Below are 19,623 nucleotides of genomic sequence, written 5' to 3'. Positions count from 1 at the left end.
CATTCCAAACTGTGGCTTAAAACAGGAGGCATCAGCCGGGCATGGTGGCTCACTTGTAATCCCAGCACTTTGGGAAGCCAAGGCGGGCGGATTGCCTGAGCTCAGGAGTTCGCAACCAGCCTGGGCAACATGGTGAAACCCCATCTCTACTAAAAATACAAAAAATTAGCCAGGCATAGTGGCACGTGCCTGTAGTCCCAGCTACTCGGGAGGCTGAGGCAGGAGAATCGCTTGAACCCAGGAGGCGGAGGTTGCAGTGAGCCAAGATCTCGCCGCTGCACTCCAGCCTGGGCGACAGAGCAAGACTCCGCCGCAAAAAAAAAAAAAAAATCCCGGAGGCATCCGGTATTGTGAATTTGCCAGTGGCTGGGTCATCTGCTGAGCTAGCCCACACATGTGTCTGCGATCAGCAGCAGGTGTCCAGGCTGTCAGCTGAGATGATGGTATGGCTGGGCCACGCGCCTGTCATCCCCCCAGCAGCCAGCCCATGTTTGTTCACCTGGCAATTGGGGTTGGGGCTCCAGGAGAGAGAGCAGAAGTACTCGAGTCCTCCAAGGCCCAGGCTTGGAACTGGCAACAGGCTTTTCCACCACATGCTATAGCCGATTTGAGTCCCAGGACCAGCCCTGATTTGAGGGGGTGATACACAGAGTTCACTTGGTGACAAGGAGTCTGCATGTGGCGAAGGGCAAGGCTACAGGGAGGGGACACGCAGGCCATCTTTATAATCAGCTTCCACAACCCTGCAGTGTTTACACGGGGAGCAGCAGCTCAGGAGTCATGCCTGACAGGTGCTTTATGTTTTGTAGTTGACATGAAGACAATGGAGACTGCAGAGAAACTGGCTAGATTTGTTGCTCAGGTGGGACCAGAGATCGAACAATTCAGCATAGAAAACAGCACCGATAACCCTGACCTGTGGTACGTACCCCCCGGGTCTCATCACACCTTTTTCTTTTTCAAAGAGAGAAAGTCTAAGGATGTTGCTTAGGCTGGATTCAAATTCCTGGGCTCAAGTGATCCTCCTGTTTTAGCCTCCGGAGTAGCTGGGACCACAGGTGTGCTCCACTGCAACTGGCCATTATACCCTTTAGATTTGAGTGTGTTCATGCCACAAACATGTCCTGAGCCAGCCCACAGCCTGGCCAATGCATTCCTACCATGGGGGTTACACCAGGAGTAAATCATGACTTCACTTCAGCTGAGCCAGGGGCCTGAGGGAGAAAGATCTCTTCTAGTCACCTGAGTTCAGGAGTTCGAGAGCAGCCTGACCAACATGCTAAAACCCCATCTCTACTAAAATACAAAAATCAGCCGGACATGGTGGCAAGCACCTGTAATCCCAGCTGCTCAGGAAGCTGAGGCATGAGAATTGCTTAAACCCAGGAGGCAGAGGTTTCAGTGAGCTGAGATTGAGCCACTGCACTCCCTCCTGGGCAACAGAGCGAGACTTCATCTCAAAAAAAAAAAAAAAAAAAAAAAAGGCCGGGCGCAGTGTCTCATGTTTGTAATCCCAGCACTTCGGGAGACTGAGGCAGATGGATCATGAGGTCAGGCATTCAAGACCAGCCTTGCCAACGTAGTGAAACCCCGTCTCTGTACTAAAAATAAAAAAAATTAGCCAGATGTAGTGGCGTGTGTCTGTAATTCCAGCTACTCGGGAGGCTGAGGCAGGAGAATTGCTTGAACCTGGGAGGCAGAGGTTGTAGTGAGCCGAGATCGCACCATTACACTCCAACTTGGACAACAAGAGTGAAACTCCATCTCAAAAAAAAAAAAAATCTGTTCTAGGGGACCTGCCCTTCTGGGGCATCAGGAAAAGCCTCCCCAGAGTGACATTTAATCTGCATCCAAAGACTAAATAGGAGTTGGCCAGGGCAGGGGGGAGAGGTGAGGATTTACTGCTCACTGCATGGTAGTGATAGCCCTTGCCCAGGTCTGGACAGGAGGCACTTCTACATGGGGATAACGTGGCGTACTCATGCTGGGCGCAGGTACCTTTGCCCTCTCCATTCCTCAGATAGGTGGAGCTCTGCTCAAAAGCACACAGCCCGTAGGCAAGAAAACCTGGGCTAGAAGCCAGCTCAGCCCCTGGGGTTTTTCCCTGGGGTGATGTGAGACGCACCCTCCAGAGAAAGGCTACCAGTGGGAGGCACCCATCTTCCATTACGAGCCAGGACCCTACTGAGGGGGCTCTGAACTCCTCGTGCTGGTCCCAGCTTGTGGGACAGTCATGCCTTCGTCCAATTAAAAATACAATTGAAGGCCGGGCGCAGTGGCTCAAGCCTGTAATCCCAGCACTTTGGGAGGCCGAGACAGGCGGATCACGAGGTCAGGAGATCAAGACCATCCTGGCTAACACGGTGAAACCCCGTCTCTACTAAAAAATACAAAAAACTAGCCGGGCGCGGTGGCGGGCGCCTGTAGTCCCAGCTACTCGGGAGGCTGAGGCAGGAGAATGGCGTGAACCCGGGAGGCGGAGCTTGCAGTGAGCTGAGATCTGGCCACTGCACTCCAGCCTGGGTGACAGAGCAAGACTCCGTCTCAAAAAAAAAAAAAAAAAAAAATACAATTGAAAACGTGCATTTCTCAGCGCATTTATGGAATTCAGTGGTGACGGAACATACTCTTTCAACTTGTTTGGGACCTGATTGCACGAGCCAGGCCCTATTCCCCCTCTGCAGCCTTGGCTTATGACTGGGTCCTGCACTGAGGTACCACCCACCTTGTGGGGCACCAACCACCTACAGATGGGAAGCCTGACCAGGCTTACAGTCAGGTTCTGCCTTTTACAGACAGTGGTGGCCTTGGGGAGCTGCTGGGTCCTGTAGACCTCGGGGTTGGGCCTGTCCACTGTGTATGTGGGATTTCCCCTGGCAGGGTTGGGTAAGGAGGACAGCTCAGTGCAGGGCAGCTGGGGGCATCCCATCAGTCCTTTTTTCTTTTTCTTTTTCTTTTTTTTTCCAATGAAAAGTACAGTTTAAAGGAGAATTTTGCATTAGCCTGGGTACTTGGGCTGTACTACTTGTTGGGTTTTGGGTGATTCCTCCCCATCTGTGACAGCGTTTTCTGAGCAGTGTCCTTCAGAGTACTCTGTTCTGTCCTTCCCTGGAGGGAGAGCCCTGGATCCTGACCACGATACTGGGCAGGGTGTTGGACGCTATCCAGCCATGCTTGTAAATGGGCCAAGATGACTTTGTGTTTCTTTTGCCTTTAGAAAAATTTTAATTCTAATGTGCTCAAGCTCATTGAGTTAATTCATTTTGTGGGTGTGGTTATGTTATAAAGTTGTCATACAATCTTATTTATTTATTTATTTATTTATTTATTTATTTATTTATTTTTGAGACGGAATTTTACTCTGTCGCCCAGGCTGGAGTGCAGTAGCGTGATCTCGGCTCACTGCAACCTCCGCCTCTCGGGTTCAAGCGATTCTCCTGCCTCAGACTCCCAAGTAGCTGGGATTACAGGTGTCACCCAGCTAATTTTTGTAGTTTTAGTAGAGACGGGGTTTCACCATGTTGGCCAGGCTAGTCTTCAACTCCTGACCTCAGGTGATCCTCCTGCCTCAGCCTCCCAAAATGTGCTGGGAGGCATGAGCCACCATTCCCGGCCCAGATTCATTTGTTTCTGCTAATATTTAGTTGTGTGTGTGTTTGTGTGTGTGTGTGTGTGTGTGTGTGTGTGTGTGAGCCTGGTATAGTGGCATTTGCCTATGGTCCCACCTACTTGGGTGGGTGACGTAGGAAGATTTCTTGAACCCAGGAGTTTGAGGCTGCAGTGAGCTGTTATCACACCACTGCACTCTAGCCTGGACAACAGAGTGAGACTCCATCTCTAAAAATGTATAATAATAAATAATTATAAAGCTGTCCAGTTTTTCCAATACCATTCTTTGAAAGACCACCCCTTTTTCGCAGTAGTTTGAGAGGCTACCTTAATCGAATGCTGGGTTTCTGGTCTTTCTATTCTGTTCCTTCGGTCTGTCTTATGGACTACTATGCTGTTTAACTCTAGAGGCTTTGGGGCATTTTGTAGTGTTTGGTGGGGCTGGAACCCCTTATGAGTCTTGTTCTGAGTTTTCCCAGATACTTTTATATATTATTTTTCTTTACGAACTTTAGAACCATCTTGTCCTGATTCAGAACAGGGTTTTATTGGGATATATTAATATGCTAATTGGGAGGACTTGGCACATTTATGAGGTTGAGTTGCCTTATGAGGGCCATTTTTCCTTTGGTCCAAGTGGACTTTGGTGCTTTCAGGAGTGTTTTAAGTTTGTCATACCAGCCACAGCTTCATAGCTGTGGTTACAAGTCAAAGTGGCCACCAGACCCCTGAGGCACAGAGAGGCCTCATCTCCACGCCCACATAGCTGGACTGCAGGCTCCAAGTGGGAAGTGCTAGGGGTGAGGAGCCTTCTCTGGGGGCACCTTACAGCTCCATGGTGCACATGTTCCAGCAGTAACTGTGCAGCGCCTCCTGGCGTCTCTCCATGCTTCTCGTATCTGGGAGGAACCAGAGTCAAAATGGGCACATGGAGGCCCAGAGAGGCCAGTGATGTAACCAGAAAGGGTGAGATGGGTCTCAGGCCAGATTTCTATTCCAGCATTTTCCCAGGCCCTGCATACCTTGTTCATCTGCCTCTCTCCCCTGGAAAGTAGTTATGCTCCTTGAATTCTAGCTCCTTATTAAGTTACTAGTACTCTTCAAATTTTCTGTCATTGAGAGGCTGCACCATCAAGCTATAGCCGCATAGAGAGCGGGTTATTCTTTCCCTTGTCCCACCTCCACCTTCCTTGGATCAATCCCGGCAGTTTCAGCAAATAAAAATGTTGAGAGATTCCATCTGGTAACCTAATGTATTTCCTCTGTGCCCCAGGTTTCTACATGACCAAAATAGTTCTGCTTTCAAATTCTATCGAAAGAAAGTGTTTGAACTATGTCCATCAATTTGTTTCACATCATCTCCGCACAACCTTCACACTGGTGGTGGTGACACTGCGGGTTCTCAGGAGAGCCCCGTGGACCTCATGGAAGGGGAAGGAGAGTTTGAAGATGAGCCCCCTCCGCGGGAGGCTGAGCTGGAAAGCCCAGAGGTGATACCTGAGGAGGAGGAGGAGGACGATGAGGATGGCGGAGAGGAGGCCCCTGCTCCCGGAGGGGCGGGCAAGTCTGAGGGCAGCACCCCTGCCGATGGCCTTCCCAGTGAGGCTGCCGAGGACGACCTGGCTGGAACACCTGCCCTGTCACAGGCCACCTCAGGTACCTGCTTCCCCCGGAAGAGGATCAGCAGCAAGTCGTTGAAGGTTGGCATGATTCCAGCTCCCAAGAGAGTGTGTCTCATCCAGGAGCCAAAAGGTGAGTGCCCGCCTGTCGGCACAGCTGCCTCCAGCACAGTTCTTGGTTGGTGGGCTGTGAGAGTTAGAAGAGACAGTTGGAGACATTTTAATCCTAAAGAGTTTTGTGCACCACTCCAAAATGTGAACCGACACTCATGTTTCCCGGTGGTCTGAAGGCATTGCTCTAAAGACATGTTTCCTTGCTGCCCTGTGGCTTCTGGCACTCTGCTTGCTACTGGACATTTCCCTGACTGCCCGGATTCAGGTCGGGGCTTCCCCACTTGTGGAGGGGTGGGCCTGGGTCATCTCAGCTGTTTTCCTGCCTGTGACTTTGTCAGCTGGGGGCCCTTCTGAGCTCCTGGAAGGCCCAGGGTGCTGATAAGCTGCTTCATGTCATGACAGTGAGATGGGAACAGAGCAAGGGTGGTCCCAGGCAGTGGTCAGTGGGACCTTCCTTGGCCATGGGAGGCCATCTCCTGCTCTCCTGTGGGAAGGTTCCGGGTTCTTGAGGTATAATTTACCAGCAGTGAAATACACCCTTTCCTGGTGGACCATTTGAGTTTTGTTGACTGTGCAGAGGTGAGACCCCACTAATACAGCAGAGCTGAAGCCTGTTCCCAGAACACGTCTCTTGTCCCATTTCAGTCCCCTGCCCCATTCAGCCCCAGCAACCACTGACTGTTTTCCGAGACCCAGGTATTCTACCTTTCCTAGTCTATCGGTACATGGAATTGCATCTCATGTGGCCTTTTGGTGGGCAGGCCGTGGCCCAGATGACTCCTGTGCCCCCCATGCCCTCCAAGCTATCTCCCCACAGTCAGGCCTGGACCGTGCTTTCACATGGGACTTCTGCTGCAAAACCTGTGTGTGAAGTTGTAGTGAATGGTGCCCCATTGTGGGACTGTGTTAAACAGTCACCGGTGTGTTCTACATCATTCAGACAGTCATATTTACAGGTGACAGTGGCCTTATGGTTTTGCCTGCTTTGGAATAGTCCTCATGTTTTGTGTTTGAAAACCTTGGTGTTGCAGTGAAATGCTAACCATTCTACTATAACCCTTACCATCGTTCAAAACTTCAAAACTTCTCATGGGCTGGGCACAGTGACTCGTGCCTATAATCCCAGCTTAGCGGGGCTGAGGCAGGAGTATTGCTTGAGCCTGGGAGTTTGAGACCAGCCTGGGCAAGATGGCCAGACCTCATCTTTACAAGAAAAAAAAAATTTAATGTAAAAAAATGAAGTAAATAATTAAACTTGTCATGGATGGTGGGTAGTGTATCAGAGTGCTTGTTATGTATGCTCTTCTTGGTGGGGTTTTTTATTTCTGTTTTAGAAGCTCTCAGTTCTTTTGGTAGTTGATGAGATAAAACCAGACCTGCACCGGGTGTACTGGCTCACGCCTGTAATCCCAGCAATTTGGGAGACTGAGGCGGGAGTTTGAGACCAGCCTGACCAACATGGAGATACCCCATTTCTACTTAAAATACCGAATTAGCCAGGCGTGGTGGTTCATGCTTGTAATCCCAGCTACTCGGGAGGCTGACGCAGGAGAATCTCTTGAACCTGGGAGGTGAAGGTTGGCATGAGCCGAGATCATGCCACTGCACTCCAGCCTAGGCAACAAGAGCAAAACTCCATCTCAAAAAAAAAAAAACAGACTTGCTAATCTCCCTTTCATAAAAAATAAAATAAAATAATACGATTTGGTCCTCTATATGAGAAGCATGGTTGTTTTTTACTAGAAAGTTTTAGGCAGACTTTAATTCTTTTTTTTTTGAGATGGAGTCTTGCTCTTGTCGTCCAGGCTGGAGTGCAGTGGCGCAATCTCGGCTCACTGCAACCTCTGCCTCCCAAGTTCCAGTTATTCTCCTGCTTCAGCCTCCTGAGTAGCTGGGATTACAGGAGCTCGCCACCATGCCTGGCTAATTTTTATACTTTTAGTAGAGACGGGGTTTCGCCATGTTGACCATGCTGGTCTCGAACTCCTGACCTCAGGTGATCTACCCGCCTCGGCCTCCCAAAGCGATGGGATTACAGGCATGAGCCACTGTGGCTGGCCCAGACTTTAATTATTTCCCAGTGAATTAGCTACAGATAAACTAGGAGGGCATAGTATCACAAATAGTTGGTATACAAATATTTCTGTAGTCATGGAAAATAATCCATGTATTGGATCCTTTGTTATAAATGTGGGGGCTCTTAGGTTTGAATAGACTTTCCAAAAGCGAGGCACCCCTCAAGTGAACCCTTCACTATGGCCCAAGCTGCCTTCCCTGAGTGTGTCCCGCCTCTGCTCACTCCAGGGGTCATACATGTTCATTCCTGAGAAGAGCTGGGGCACAGCTGGGGCTTAGGCCCATGCAGGGCCTAAGACACCTTCTGTCGTTAGAGAACTGTTAGCCAAAATAGACTGCAGGACCTTCAGTCTCTAAGTAATGTAGGGAAAGCACGTGTACGTATGTGTACATGTCTCTTTCTTTTGTCTTCTAGTCCATGAACCAGTTCGAATTGCCTATGACAGGCCTCGGGGTCGTCCCATGTCCAAAAAGAAGGTGAGCTTAATCATTTGTAGTCCTTACTCAAAGTATAGTTGGTTAGAATTTGTTGGAGTTCCAATGGAAGCTGCAGCTTGTGATTAAGCTATGCTCACATTTCAAACTGAGGTATTAACGTGTAAAACACAAGAGACTTTTCTCTTGGGAGGACTTTTGAAAACTGTTTTGCCTTTGTTCAAAGCATAGACTAGTGATTCATCTGTGTAATGGATAGTTGAGATCCCTGTAATGGATCCCTGTGGGATTTGAGAGATAAGCGAGATAGTGTCTTGGCCCTGTAAGAAGTTCAAGCTACCATCCTGGCTAACACCGTGAAACCCCGTCTCTACTAAAAATACCAAAAAAAACTAGCCGGGCGAGGTGGCGGGCGCCTGTAGTCCCAGCTACTCCGGAGGCTGAGGCAGGAGAATGGCGTAAACCCGGGAGGCGGAGCTTGCAGTGAGCTGAGATCCGGCCACTGCACTCCAGCCCGGGCTACAGAGCAAGACTCCGTCTCAAAAAAAAAAAAAAAAAAAAAAAAAAAAAAAAAAAAAAAGAAGAAGTAGTTCAAGCTAGGCCAGGTGTGGTGGCTCATGCCTGTAATCCCAGAACTTTGGGTGGCAGGGGTGGGCAGATCACAAGGTCAGGAGATCGAGACCATCTTGGCTAACACGGTGAAACCCCATCTGTACTAAAAATACAAAAAATTAGCTGGGCGTGGTGGCGGGCGCCTGTACTCCCAGCCACTCGGGAAGCTGAGGCAGAAGAATGGCGTGAACCTGGGAGGCAGAGCTTGCAGCAAACCGAGATCGTGCCACTGCACTCCAGCCTGGGCGACAGAGCAAGACTCTATCTCAAAAAAAAAAACCAAAAAAACAAAAAAAAACCCAAAAAGTTCACGCTAAGGCCTATTGGGTGGTTTACGCCTGTGATCCCAGCAGTTTAGGAGGCCGATATGGGCAGATCGCTTGAGCCCAAGAGTTTAAGACCAGCCTGGGCAACAGGCAAAACCCTGTCTCTGCAAAAAATACAAAAATTAGTTGGGCATGGTGGCGCATGCCTGTAGTCCCAGCTACTCTGGTGGCTGAGGTGGAAGGATAATTTGGGCCTGAGAGGTCGAGGCTGCAGTGAGCTGATTGCACCATTGCACCCCAGCTTGGGCAACAGAGTGAGACCCTGTCTCAAAAAAAAAAAAAAAAAAGTTCAAGTTATCCAAGCACACTGATTCACGCCTGTAATCCCAGTGCTTTGGGAGGCCAAGACTGAGGGATCACTTGAGTCCAGGAGTTTGAGGCCAGCCTGGGCAACATAGTAAGATCTATGTCTCCTCCTGGTCTCCTTAAAAAATAAAACATAAAAACGTTCAAGCTTAGTAGACTGGAAGTGTGGTGAAGAGAGTGCACTAATCTGCTAGTAAACAGCATGGTGTGTGCCGTCAGCACCTCCTACGTGCCAGATCCTGATTGTCCACCTGGAGGCAGCAGCGAGCAGGGCCAACAGTGAAAGAGAAATGGATGAGGTGGTCCTGGGGATGCTGTGGGCAAAGAGAAGCAGGTCAAGGAGAGGGAGAATAAGGTGGGGTCTAGGGGATGCCGCTGAATTGGGAAAGCCAAGGGAGGTCTCTCTTGCAGATGATGTTGGCACAAGCCTGGAGGAGCTGAGGAGAAACAGTGTAGAGATCTGAGAAGGGCACAGCCTCAGCAGAGAGTCTGGGGCAGCAAGAGACCTTTGTGGCAGCAGAGGAATCGGGGTGGTCACACAGGACCTCAACAGATGTTAACGCTGTGGCCCTTTCTCAGGGAAGGGAGGGTCCCTCCGGGACCTGTGGCGGATGTGGCCACTAGGGTGGAGAGCAGCCTGTGGGTGGGAAGCAGGAGGAGGCTCAAACTTAAGACAGTTGGACCAGGGCATGAGGAGCAACGAGAAGGGGTGAAGATGGAGTGGGTGACACCTGATTGTGGGCTGGGTGTGCAAAAGCCAGGGGTCCAGGTGACCCCAGGGTAGTCAGCTTGGGCAGAAGAGGGACAGAACTACCATTCACTGACCTAGAGACAGGTTATAGAAAGGGGGCAGATACACTCCAGATGGCCTGGGGGACACAGTGCTGGGGGCAGGCAGGGTCACCTGGGACACATGTGGAGAGAGTGCACCGGTCCTTCATGGTCAGGGAGGAGGGTGGGGAGCCAGGCGAGGTCGCTCTGCTGGTGTCAGGCAATGCCATGTTGCTTCCAACCCCTTCCGGGTGATCTAGGTCAGTCTGACCCCAATTATGGCAGGAAGGAGGAACCTTCCCGAATCCAGAGCTCATGGTCCTGACTGATGTGCCAGGTTTTAGGCTGAGCTGGCATCTGCTGTCCGTTTGTGTGGCCTGGGTAAGGGCACGGCCACATGAGGGCATGGCCACATGAGGGCACAGCAGGGCCTTGGTGTCAGGCACAGCTGTACTCTAGCCCAGCCCTGCCACCGAGTAGTTTTGTAACCTTGGCATGTAACCCCCGAGCCACGGGTTTGTCTGTAAAATGGGACGGCCACACCTACCCAGCAGGTAGGAGGTACGGTGAGGATTAAACTGAACAAGGTTCCTGGTAGGTGTCCTGCACGTGCTGCTCTCTCCTTGAGACTCTGCACCTGTCCTCCTTTCTGCCAGTGACTGCAAATGGAAGGGAGGCCGTGGTGGCTGCAGCTCTCCTCTGCACGCCTCCGCCTTGCCCACAGGGCTTGGCTTTCCTCCAGCTGTCCAGGAAACCGCCATCATGATTGTTAAACACAGATTTGAACATTCCTGAAGAAACTTCCAGGCTGAGCCGACCCCTCTTGCGCTGCACCTCCAAGCAGCTATCCTGAAAGGGAAAAGAGTGCAGACCTGCCATTTGGGGACCCCTGTGTCCCGCCATGACCAGCATTTCCCCTTCCTTCCCTACCCGTCACCCCAGGGCCCAGGTCGTGCGCAGTTCCCAGGAGGGCCTGACGGATGCCCTGTTTCTCGTCTCATCCGGTGGGTTCTGTCACCTCTTTTCTCCAGGCCACTTTCTCATGGCAAGGGGCCCCCCAGTATAGCAGGTCCTGTGTGGTGTCCCCTGGCTTGCAGAGGTGTCTCTTCACTGTTAGTGCCCTTCTTCCTGTCCCAGCCCACAGCATAGCTCCTCCCTTCATACCTTCCCTCCTTAACTGCCCTGCAGAGAAACTTATTCCCACACCACCTCACCAAGACCACCTCATGCCATTATGGAGGAGCCGCCTGCATCCAGTAACTCACACATCCACACACACAAGATACACACACGTGGACGCATATGCACACACACACGCATACACACACACAGCTACTTCATATAATACCCTCGGAGATGCATCTGAAGAGAACAAAGGGAATTTCCCTCCGCCTTTGAAGGTCCAAGTCTAAACCTGTTGAAATGAACTGACAATAGGAAGATTAACAGGATAAAAAATGGTATGCAGTCCACGTGCACCTGTAATCCCTGGACTTTGGAAGGCCAAGGGAGGAGGATCGCTTGAGCCCGGAAGTTCAGGACTGCAGTGAGCCATGATGGAACCACTGCACTCCAGCCTGGGTGACAGAGCAAGATCCTGTCTCAAAACAAAAAAGTTATACATATTTATTCACGTGCATAAGCACAGGAGCCATATAAAACATTATGAAAACTCAAAGAAGGGCCAGGTGGTTGAAGCTAAATACCTTTTCATAGGGGAGAGGGAAGTTGGGAGGCTGTAGGTAACTTTAGAGGGGAAGCAGAAGATTTTAGGAGAGATGAATGGAGGTAGGCATCATCTTGTGAATGATCCTCACTGAGAATTGAATGGGACTAGAGAACAGCCAATGGTTTGGGCTCTAGGTGTGGTGTTTAACATTCCATCATTTCAACTCTGGTTAATGACGTTTCAGGGAAGAGATCCAAGGCCCTTCTGTTCTTCTTGGGCAGGTCCAGTTTCTAGGTAGATAGGGAACTTGAAGAGAACAGCTTCCTCCTGTGCTTTGGGAGGGACGGAGACAGGAGGGAGGTCAGAGGGACCTTGAGGCTGTTGCTTTAGTCCCACCTGTCAAAGTGCCATAATTTGGGGTATACGTTTCTTTTTTTTTTTTTTTTTGAGACGAAGTCTCCCTTCGTTGCCAAGGCTGAAATGCAATGGCACAATCTCGGCTCACTGCAACCTCTGCCTCCGAGATTCAAGGAATTTTCCTGCCTCAGCCTCCTGAGTAGCTGGGATTACAGGCATGCACTACCACACCGGGCTAATTTTTGTATTTTTAGTAGAGATGGGGTTTCACCATATTGGTCAGGCTGATCTCAAAGTCTTGACGTCGTGATCCACCCACCTCGGCCTCCCAAAGTGCTGGGACTACAGGCGTGAGCCACCACGCCCAGCCTTGGGGTATCCGTTTCTGATCCCCTGCATCTTGCTGCCTGTTGAGTTCTCGGCACCTCTCCAGGTTGTTTTGTCCCTTTCTAGGGTGAGAACACTGAGGCCCCAGGAGCTCCAGGGGCCCAGGCCTTCCTTATGGGAGCAGTTGCTCTCTTCTCCCTCCTGACCTGAGGCCCTGCACTCTCCCTTCTCCCTTCCCTCTCCCAACCCCTGCCTCCCCCAGGCTTAGCCTTTTCTGCCTTGTCTCCAAGCTCCTTTGTCTCTGAAGTGCCTCCCCCATGCACCCCTAACGTTAGGGAAGCTGATTCCTGGGCACCTCAATGCAGATGGCAAGGGGGGATTTGTATTTTGGTTGAATTGTACCTCGTGACGCCTGCATGACATGATGGGGCAGGTCGCTAAGCTGATGAGAGCTGACTGCCCAAGGACCTGAGCTCACAGGACTCAGCACGCCCTTCTCACCCTGCTTCCCATGCCCAGGGTCATCTAACCCTCTCCCAGCCACTCCCACCTGTCCCCTGCTCAGACCCCTAGCACCAGCCTCCATGATCCTCCTCAGCACCTTCCTCTCTCCCTCTCAAGAGTACATGAACTCTCGCAGCCTCTCAGGTAGTTCAGTAAATGCCTTAAAGAAATACATCAGCCAGGCGCAGTGGCTCATGCCTATAATCCTAGCACTTTGTGAGGCTGAGGCGGGCAGATCAGCCAAGGTCAGGAGTTCGATCAAGACCAGTGTGGCTAACATGGCGAAACCCCATCTCTACTAAAAGTACAAAAATAGTCGGGCGTGGTGGCACACACCTGTAATCTCAGCTACTCGGGAGGCTGAGGCAGGAGAATCACTTGAACCCAGGAGGCGGAGGTTACAGTGAGTTGAGATTGCATCCCTGCACTCCAGCCAGGGCACCAGAGCAAGACTCCGTCTTTAAAAAGAAAAAAGGCAGGGCGCAGTGGCTCACACCTGTAATCCCAGCACTTTGGGAGGCTGAGGAGGGTGGATCATGAGGTCAGGAGATTGAGACCATCCTGGCTAACACAATGAAACCCCGTCTCTACTAAAAATACAAAAAAATTAGCCGGGCATGGTGGCAGGTGCGTATAGTCCCAGCTACTCAGGAGGCTGAGGCAGGAGAATGGTGTGAACCTGGGAGGCGGAGCTTGCAGTGAGCCGGGATTGCGCCACTGCACTCCAGCCTGGGCGACAGAGCGAGACTCCGTCTCAAAATAAATAAATAAATAAATAAATAATAATAATAATTAAAGCTGGGTGCAGTGGCACATACCTGTAGTTCCAGTTAATGGGGAGACTGAGGTGGGAGAATCACTTAAAACCGGGAATTCAAGACCAGCCTGGACAACATAGCGAGACTCTATATTTTAAAAAAACACAGACAAGTTTTGTTTTTGTTTTTTTTTTTTAGACAGAGTCTTATTCTGTTGCCCAGGCTGGAATGCAGTGGCGCAATCTCGGCTCACTGCAACCTCCGCCTCCCAGGTTCAAGTGATTCTCGTGCCTCCACCTCCCAAATAGCTGGGATTACAGATGCCCGCCACCACGCCTGGCTAATTTTTATATTTTAGTAGAGACAGGGTTTTGCCAGGTTGGCCAGGCTGGTCTCAAACTCCTGACCTCAAGTGATCCAACCCACCTTGGCCTTCCAAAGTGCTGAGATTAAAGGCATGAGCCACCGCACCCAGCCCACCCATACAAGTTTGTGAAGAGCCAAGGAATACATGGCAAGGTCTTGGACTGCCCGGCTAGGCTCTCACACAGCAGTGTGTCATGAATATTCATGAGTGAATAGAAATTCCTTCTGCTAGATCCCTGCAGGCTCCTCCTCCAGAGGCCCCAGGGCCCTGTCTGTCCCCAGATCTCCATCTAGTGGCCCAGAGAATGCTGCACTTCCCCACCACCCACAGGACCAATCACAGCTATACTAGCTCTCAGTGAGGTCTGCTCTGAGCTAGATCTCACACAGACTCCGGTGTCCAAGTAGAACTCAGTCCCTAGGACAGACAAGGCAGTCAGGGATTGAATGAAGCACTGAGGGAGGGGTATGTTGGGGTGGTTCAGGGAGGGTACTGCCAGCCAGTTCTCACCCACCGTCTGGCCCCCATTCTGCCTCCAGGCCTATGCCCTGGTGCCCCCCACTCTTCCCTGGGCTGCGCCCTGTGGTCGTCACAGGGCCACCCTTCTTTATCCAGGGCTCCGCTGAGGGCCATCCTACTGACTCCTTGACCCCGGGACTGCACATTCCCTTACCCAGTTTTCCTCACAGTCTTGGCACCAGGGGTGGCTGAGAGGCAGGACTGACCTCAGGCCAGTAACCTCTGACTTAGAAGTTCCATCCCAACCAGGGATGTTGCAGAGAACTGGGAAAGGGACTGGAGCTTGAGCCTGAGCATCTGGAGATTCAGGAGAGCATTTGGGGGTGAGGGGCTCCAGGCACTGCCTAGGACAGACCCTTGATCCAGGCACCTCCCTGTGGCCCACATGTCTGGACTCCTCTCTCCTCAGAAACCCAAGGACTTGGACTTCGCCCAGCAGAAGCTGACCGATAAGAACCTGGGCTTCCAGATGCTGCAGAAGATGGGCTGGAAGGAGGGCCATGGCCTGGGCTCCCTCGGAAAGGGCATCCGGGAGCCGGTCAGCGTGTACGCAGCAGGCAGCCTGGGGTGGGAGTGGGTGGGGCCTCAGTCCTTCCACCTGCAGCCTGACCTTGGCTCCCTCACGCCCAAGGTGACTTACAGCTGGCAATTGATTTTTGTTTTTTAAACAAAAGGCATCTTCAGATGAGAAGCTGATCATTTACATATGCAGGTGTTTACAGGGCTCCTTTCTGTCCTGCTGTAGATTTTTTAACCAGCTTGTTGGCCCTGGTCATTTTGTCCTCATTTGTTATCATCATAAAAGCTAAGTGGTACTTCTGTGTAGTTTTGGCCTGGAACCACTTTCCCAATCCCGGGAACCCATAGCCGGGCCAGCCAGGGTCCCGAACACAGGCCCAAAGTTTATTAAACCCCAATCATAACATCCAGCAGGCATTTCATTTAATACTGAGCTTAGTGCCTGCTGGGTAAGGCATTCCAAGGTAACCAGGGCCCTCTGGGCACCCCCTCAAAAGCCAGCTCTTCTTCGAGGGTGAGTACTCCTTGTTTCCACTGTGAGTCGTGTCTTGATTTTCCTACTCTTTGATGTCTCAGTGTGTGTCCCAGACACCTGCATCTCATGGACTGTTTGTGCCCATGCCCAGTTCCTGGCATGCCAGGCCCTGGGCTCAGGTGCACAACTGACTCTCTTTTTCACTCCTTAGGGGAACCCCCTCAGAAGGGGAAGGGTTGGGTGCTGACGGGCAGGAGCACAAAGAAGACACATTCGATGTGTTCCGGCAGAGGATGATGCAGATGTACAGACACAAGCGGGCCAACAAATAGGTATGTTTACGGGACAGTGCATAAGGCCCTCTGCCCTCACCGGCGTGCTGGTATGCAGAGAAATTCCCCCAACAAAGTTGATATTCCCTGTTCCCCCAAAAATGCCACACACAAAAAAATCACAAAATTCTGTGAGGGAAACAAAAGGGTCTCTGGATGCGGATATGCCCCATTCTTACATTCCAGGTTTGCTGAAGGAGCAAACCTCATGTTGGCCAAGGGCAGCTGCACGTGGCCTGCCTGGTGCCCTGGTTGTGAGCCCCTCGAAGCCTCTAGGCCAGGCTCCGTGGATGTGCGCGTGGAAATAGGCCACGCTTGTCTCTTCTCTTGCTCAAGTTTTCTCTCACAGATGAGGGCCACCTACCACATAACATGACCAGCAAACGGATTGTTTAGTCCAGAGGGCCTTGCCATCATGCAAGTGGAAGGCCGACTGTGACAGCCACCGCCACAGAGGATGGCAGTTAGCTGTGTCCCTTTGTGAGGGTCTTCAAATCCTTTTCCTTCTGCAGGGCCTTGGGCCTGTAAATATCCTCATCTTTCTACTTTTTTTTTTTTTAGTTGTCCCTCTCACCTAATTTCCAACTCAGTTTTGAACAAAATCGTTCTCTTCCTGAATAGATCAAAACCACTGATGAGAAAGATAAGCCTTGAAGCAGCAATTGCCCTTAAAACATCATCCCTGCCCTGGATCGGCCTGGAGCCAGTGCCCAAGTACGGTTTGGTGTGTACATGAAAACAAACGTCTCTGCAGTCTCTGGGGCGGAGGTTTCGCTGGCTTTTCTTTCTCACAAAGAAAAAACATGCACCATTTTCAATGTGCTTTTGCCTCTCCTCTCTGTTCACATGCTTTTAGCAGCAAGTCTCCTCCAAATCTGTCTTGGTTCCCCTTCAGAAGGTGGCGCTGCCCCCGAAAGGCACCTCAGCCTGTGAGTGCTGAGGAACCAGCTCCTCTGGCTGGTTTTCCAGTCGGACTGGCCATTGCTCTCCAGAAGTGCTCTGTTAGCAAACGTGATGTGGAAACGATCACAGATGGTGTTTTCTCGTTGTTCTCCAGAATTTATACGGGGGAGACAAATCAGTAATTACCAAGTCTGCGCTCAGGTACCAAAGCTCTGAAGCTCTCTGAACAGTTGCCATACTTGAGTTGATGAATGTGTTATTCATGATGTCTCATCTCTTCAGTGCATCTTGAGAGACTTAATAAAATTTTAGCAACAGTACAGAATAGCTCTATCAGGTGGGGAGTAATCACTAAACAGATTAAATCGGCCCCAGATTTACATGTCTCTTTAGAATCCACAGTGTAAGCAAACTACAGTTACAAAAGGATGGGGGTTGTAAACTCTCTGAGACTCTGCACTTTTCGCACGTGTAGCATCGTCAAGTGCTGTCTTATTACAGCCTTTGTAAGGAGAGGCAGGCTCCCCCTGGGGTGGGCTCTGCAGCTGCTCTATTTCCAGGCGTGTGATCGCTGCCACTCTACAGATTCCCCAGCAGTCTGCTGTGTGTAACTCCACTCAGTTCTCCACTCATTCTTCCTCGTGAAGCAGGAGCATTAAAGTTTTAAGTATGGGCAAAAATCTGGAAAACTTAGGATCCTCCTCACACCCCGGGATTAGGGGACACAGCAGTGGCTAGGGCATCAGCCCCAGAACTGAGTGGGAAATGCCACTTGTATTGGCTGTAAAGAAATCCTGGCTTTGGGCTGGGCATAGTGGCTCAAGCCTGTAATCCCAGCACTTTGGGAGGCGGAGGCGGGTGGATCACCTGAGGTCAGGAGTTTGAGACCAGCCTGGCCAACATGGTAAAACCCCATCTCTACTAAAAATACAAAAAAAAAAAAATTAGCCAGGCATGGTAGCAGGCACCTGTAATCCCAGCTACTCAGGAGGCTGAGGCAAGAGAATCACTTGAACCTGGGAGGTGGGGGTTGCAGTGAGCTGAGATCATGCCACTGCACTCCAGTCTGGGCAACAGAGCAAGACTCCATCTCAAAAAAAAAAAAAAAAAAAAAAAAGGCTGGGCGCAGTGGCTTACGCCTGTAATTTCAGCACTTCGGGAGGCCTAGGCAGGTGGATCACGAGGTCAAGAGATCGAGACCATCCTGGCCAACATGGTGAAACCCCGTCTCTACTGAAAATGCAAAAAATTAGCTGGGTGTGGTGGCAGGTGCCTGTAGTCCCAGCTACTCAGGAGGCTGAGGCAAGAGAATCACTTGAACCCGGGAGGCAGAGGTTGCAGTGAGCCGAGATTGTGCCACTTCACTCCAGCCTGGCAGCAGAGCGAGACTCTGTCTCAAAAAAAAAAAAAAGAAAAGAAATCCAGGCTTTCTTTAAGCCACAGACTTCCTAGGCTGTGGTCCGAGCTCCTTGTCTGCCTGGTCCCTGTCACCTTGCAGTGCCACCACCCCCAGGGGCTCTGCTTGCTTCCAGTGGCTTCTGTAGCTTTGGCAACTGGCAGATCTTTATGGCAGTAGAGGTGCCAGCATGGAGGATGGGGCTTGGGTTTATTACCCAACCCTCGAACGAACCAGCCTATGGGGGCCTGGAGTAGAGCTGGTTTTGGGGAACCACAGGTGCGGGGGGTTCATCTTCTCCTTTCTCCTTCTCCTTTCCTGACTCCTCCGACAGCTTCCATGTTGGCCGTGGGTCAGGTGAATGGATGGAGCTCCGAGCGGGGCTCGGCCCGCTGGCCCGAGCGAGGCACACACACCTACAGCGTGGATCAAGCTCGCTCTCTCCGGCATCGCCCTGACCATTCCATGTGCTTTGTCCTAGCATGTTAATTCTTGACTTTCTCCACTTCATTTTACTAAAAAGTTAAATGCTTTAGGAATTTGTGGTGTGTGGCCACTGACCACCCCCCACCTCCTGCCGCTCCTCCAAGTTTGAGCTGAGATGGTTCTGTGAGTCCTTGGCAGGGGTCAGAGGGCACACCTCCTTGAACCTAGAAAGTCCCTACACTCTCAGAGGACGCCTCTCCTGTGGATTCAGCGCTGGGGCAGTGAAGGTGTCGGGAGCCAGCAGAGCATGGTGCGTGCTGCCAGCTGCCGGCCGGCCGGGATAGAGGAGATGCCACTGGCCCTCTGTGCCCCCAGCCCCTCCCTCTTAATCGAGGCTGCCCTTGCTCTCTGCAGAGGCCACTCTGCAGGATCCTCATGTCGCGCGTGACGTGTGGTGGCACAGCCGTGTCAAAGTCACAGTGTCTTTTCTGTCGTTCTAGTTCCAGGGTCACCCCCGAGAGGACAACAGGCATCTGGAAGTGCTCTCTCGCCACTCTGGGTGCTTACTGTCTCTGGCTTGTTTCCATCACTGGAAATCACTTAGAGAATTGTAGTGTTTTTGGTCCTTGATAAAGCCTAGAAGACATTTGTGATGTTACAAAATGGAAATTTTCTTTTGTTTCTGTTTTTTAAGATCTAAGAAGTTGTGAATGTTGTTAATCATTTAGCCGTTGCAATAAATGTAGAGGAAATGCAGTGTGCCAGGGTCTCCATGGCTGTGTTTTTAAAATCAGATCAGTCACCAGCGCACGCAGATGGGAGTGCAGTGTAGAACCAGATGACGGCTGCCTCCCAGTACGTGCCCTCCGCCGGCATGGTGCTCCTCCCTCAGGCCCCTCCTGACTGGCTCGCCCCACCTGAGGGACCTTGTGTCACTGTCACCAGGAAAGCCTGGAAGATGCCAGAGAGCAGGAAGTGACCAAGCACCGGAGGGAGGGTGATTGGTACCGCCGAATACAGAAGCTGCCTTTGAGGGGTATCAGGGAAGTGGGAGCCATGCCCCTGCTGCCTACGACTCACCTGTGGCCACAGGGCTTTGCCCCATCATCCCAGGGCTGGATGGGACGGCAGTTTCAGCTACCAGAGTAAAACCATGGCCTGCCTGGGCCTCCCTCTGACTGAGGAGCTGCCTCTCTGTCATCT

At 51.3% G+C, this 19,623-nt stretch overlaps 1 protein-coding gene across 45 annotated transcripts in view; it reads left to right on the top strand.

Moving 5' to 3' along the window:
• SUGP2 (SURP and G-patch domain containing 2) overlaps window positions 1-19,176 on the top strand; it is a 43,649-nt gene extending 24,473 nt beyond the window's left edge. For 6 of the 45 annotated variants that reach the window (XM_077978383.1, XM_028839546.2, XM_077978380.1 and 3 more), the window contains exons 6-11: window positions 810-921; window positions 4,883-5,361; window positions 7,834-7,895; window positions 14,779-14,915; window positions 15,575-15,695; window positions 18,921-19,176. In XM_077978383.1, coding sequence (XP_077834509.1) covers window positions 810-921; window positions 4,883-5,361; window positions 7,834-7,895; window positions 14,779-14,915; window positions 15,575-15,695 — 911 coding nt within the window. In that variant the 3' untranslated portion in view covers window positions 18,921-19,176. Of the gene's footprint in view, window positions 1-809; window positions 922-4,882; window positions 5,362-5,919; window positions 6,039-7,833; window positions 8,210-8,881; window positions 9,080-10,810; window positions 10,873-14,778; window positions 14,916-15,574; window positions 15,696-16,316 lie in introns of those variants that run through there. The other 39 variants (XR_013409235.1, XR_013409237.1, XR_001441301.3 and 36 more) reach the window with 17 other exon arrangements.
• The last annotated feature ends 447 nt before the right edge of the window (window positions 19,177-19,623 follow it).

The sequence above is a fragment of the Macaca mulatta genome, chromosome 19 (genome assembly GCF_049350105.2).
Source record: "Macaca mulatta isolate MMU2019108-1 chromosome 19, T2T-MMU8v2.0, whole genome shotgun sequence".
NCBI lineage: Eukaryota > Metazoa > Chordata > Mammalia > Primates > Cercopithecidae > Macaca > Macaca mulatta.
This window is presented reverse-complemented; position numbering and strand designations above follow the sequence as displayed.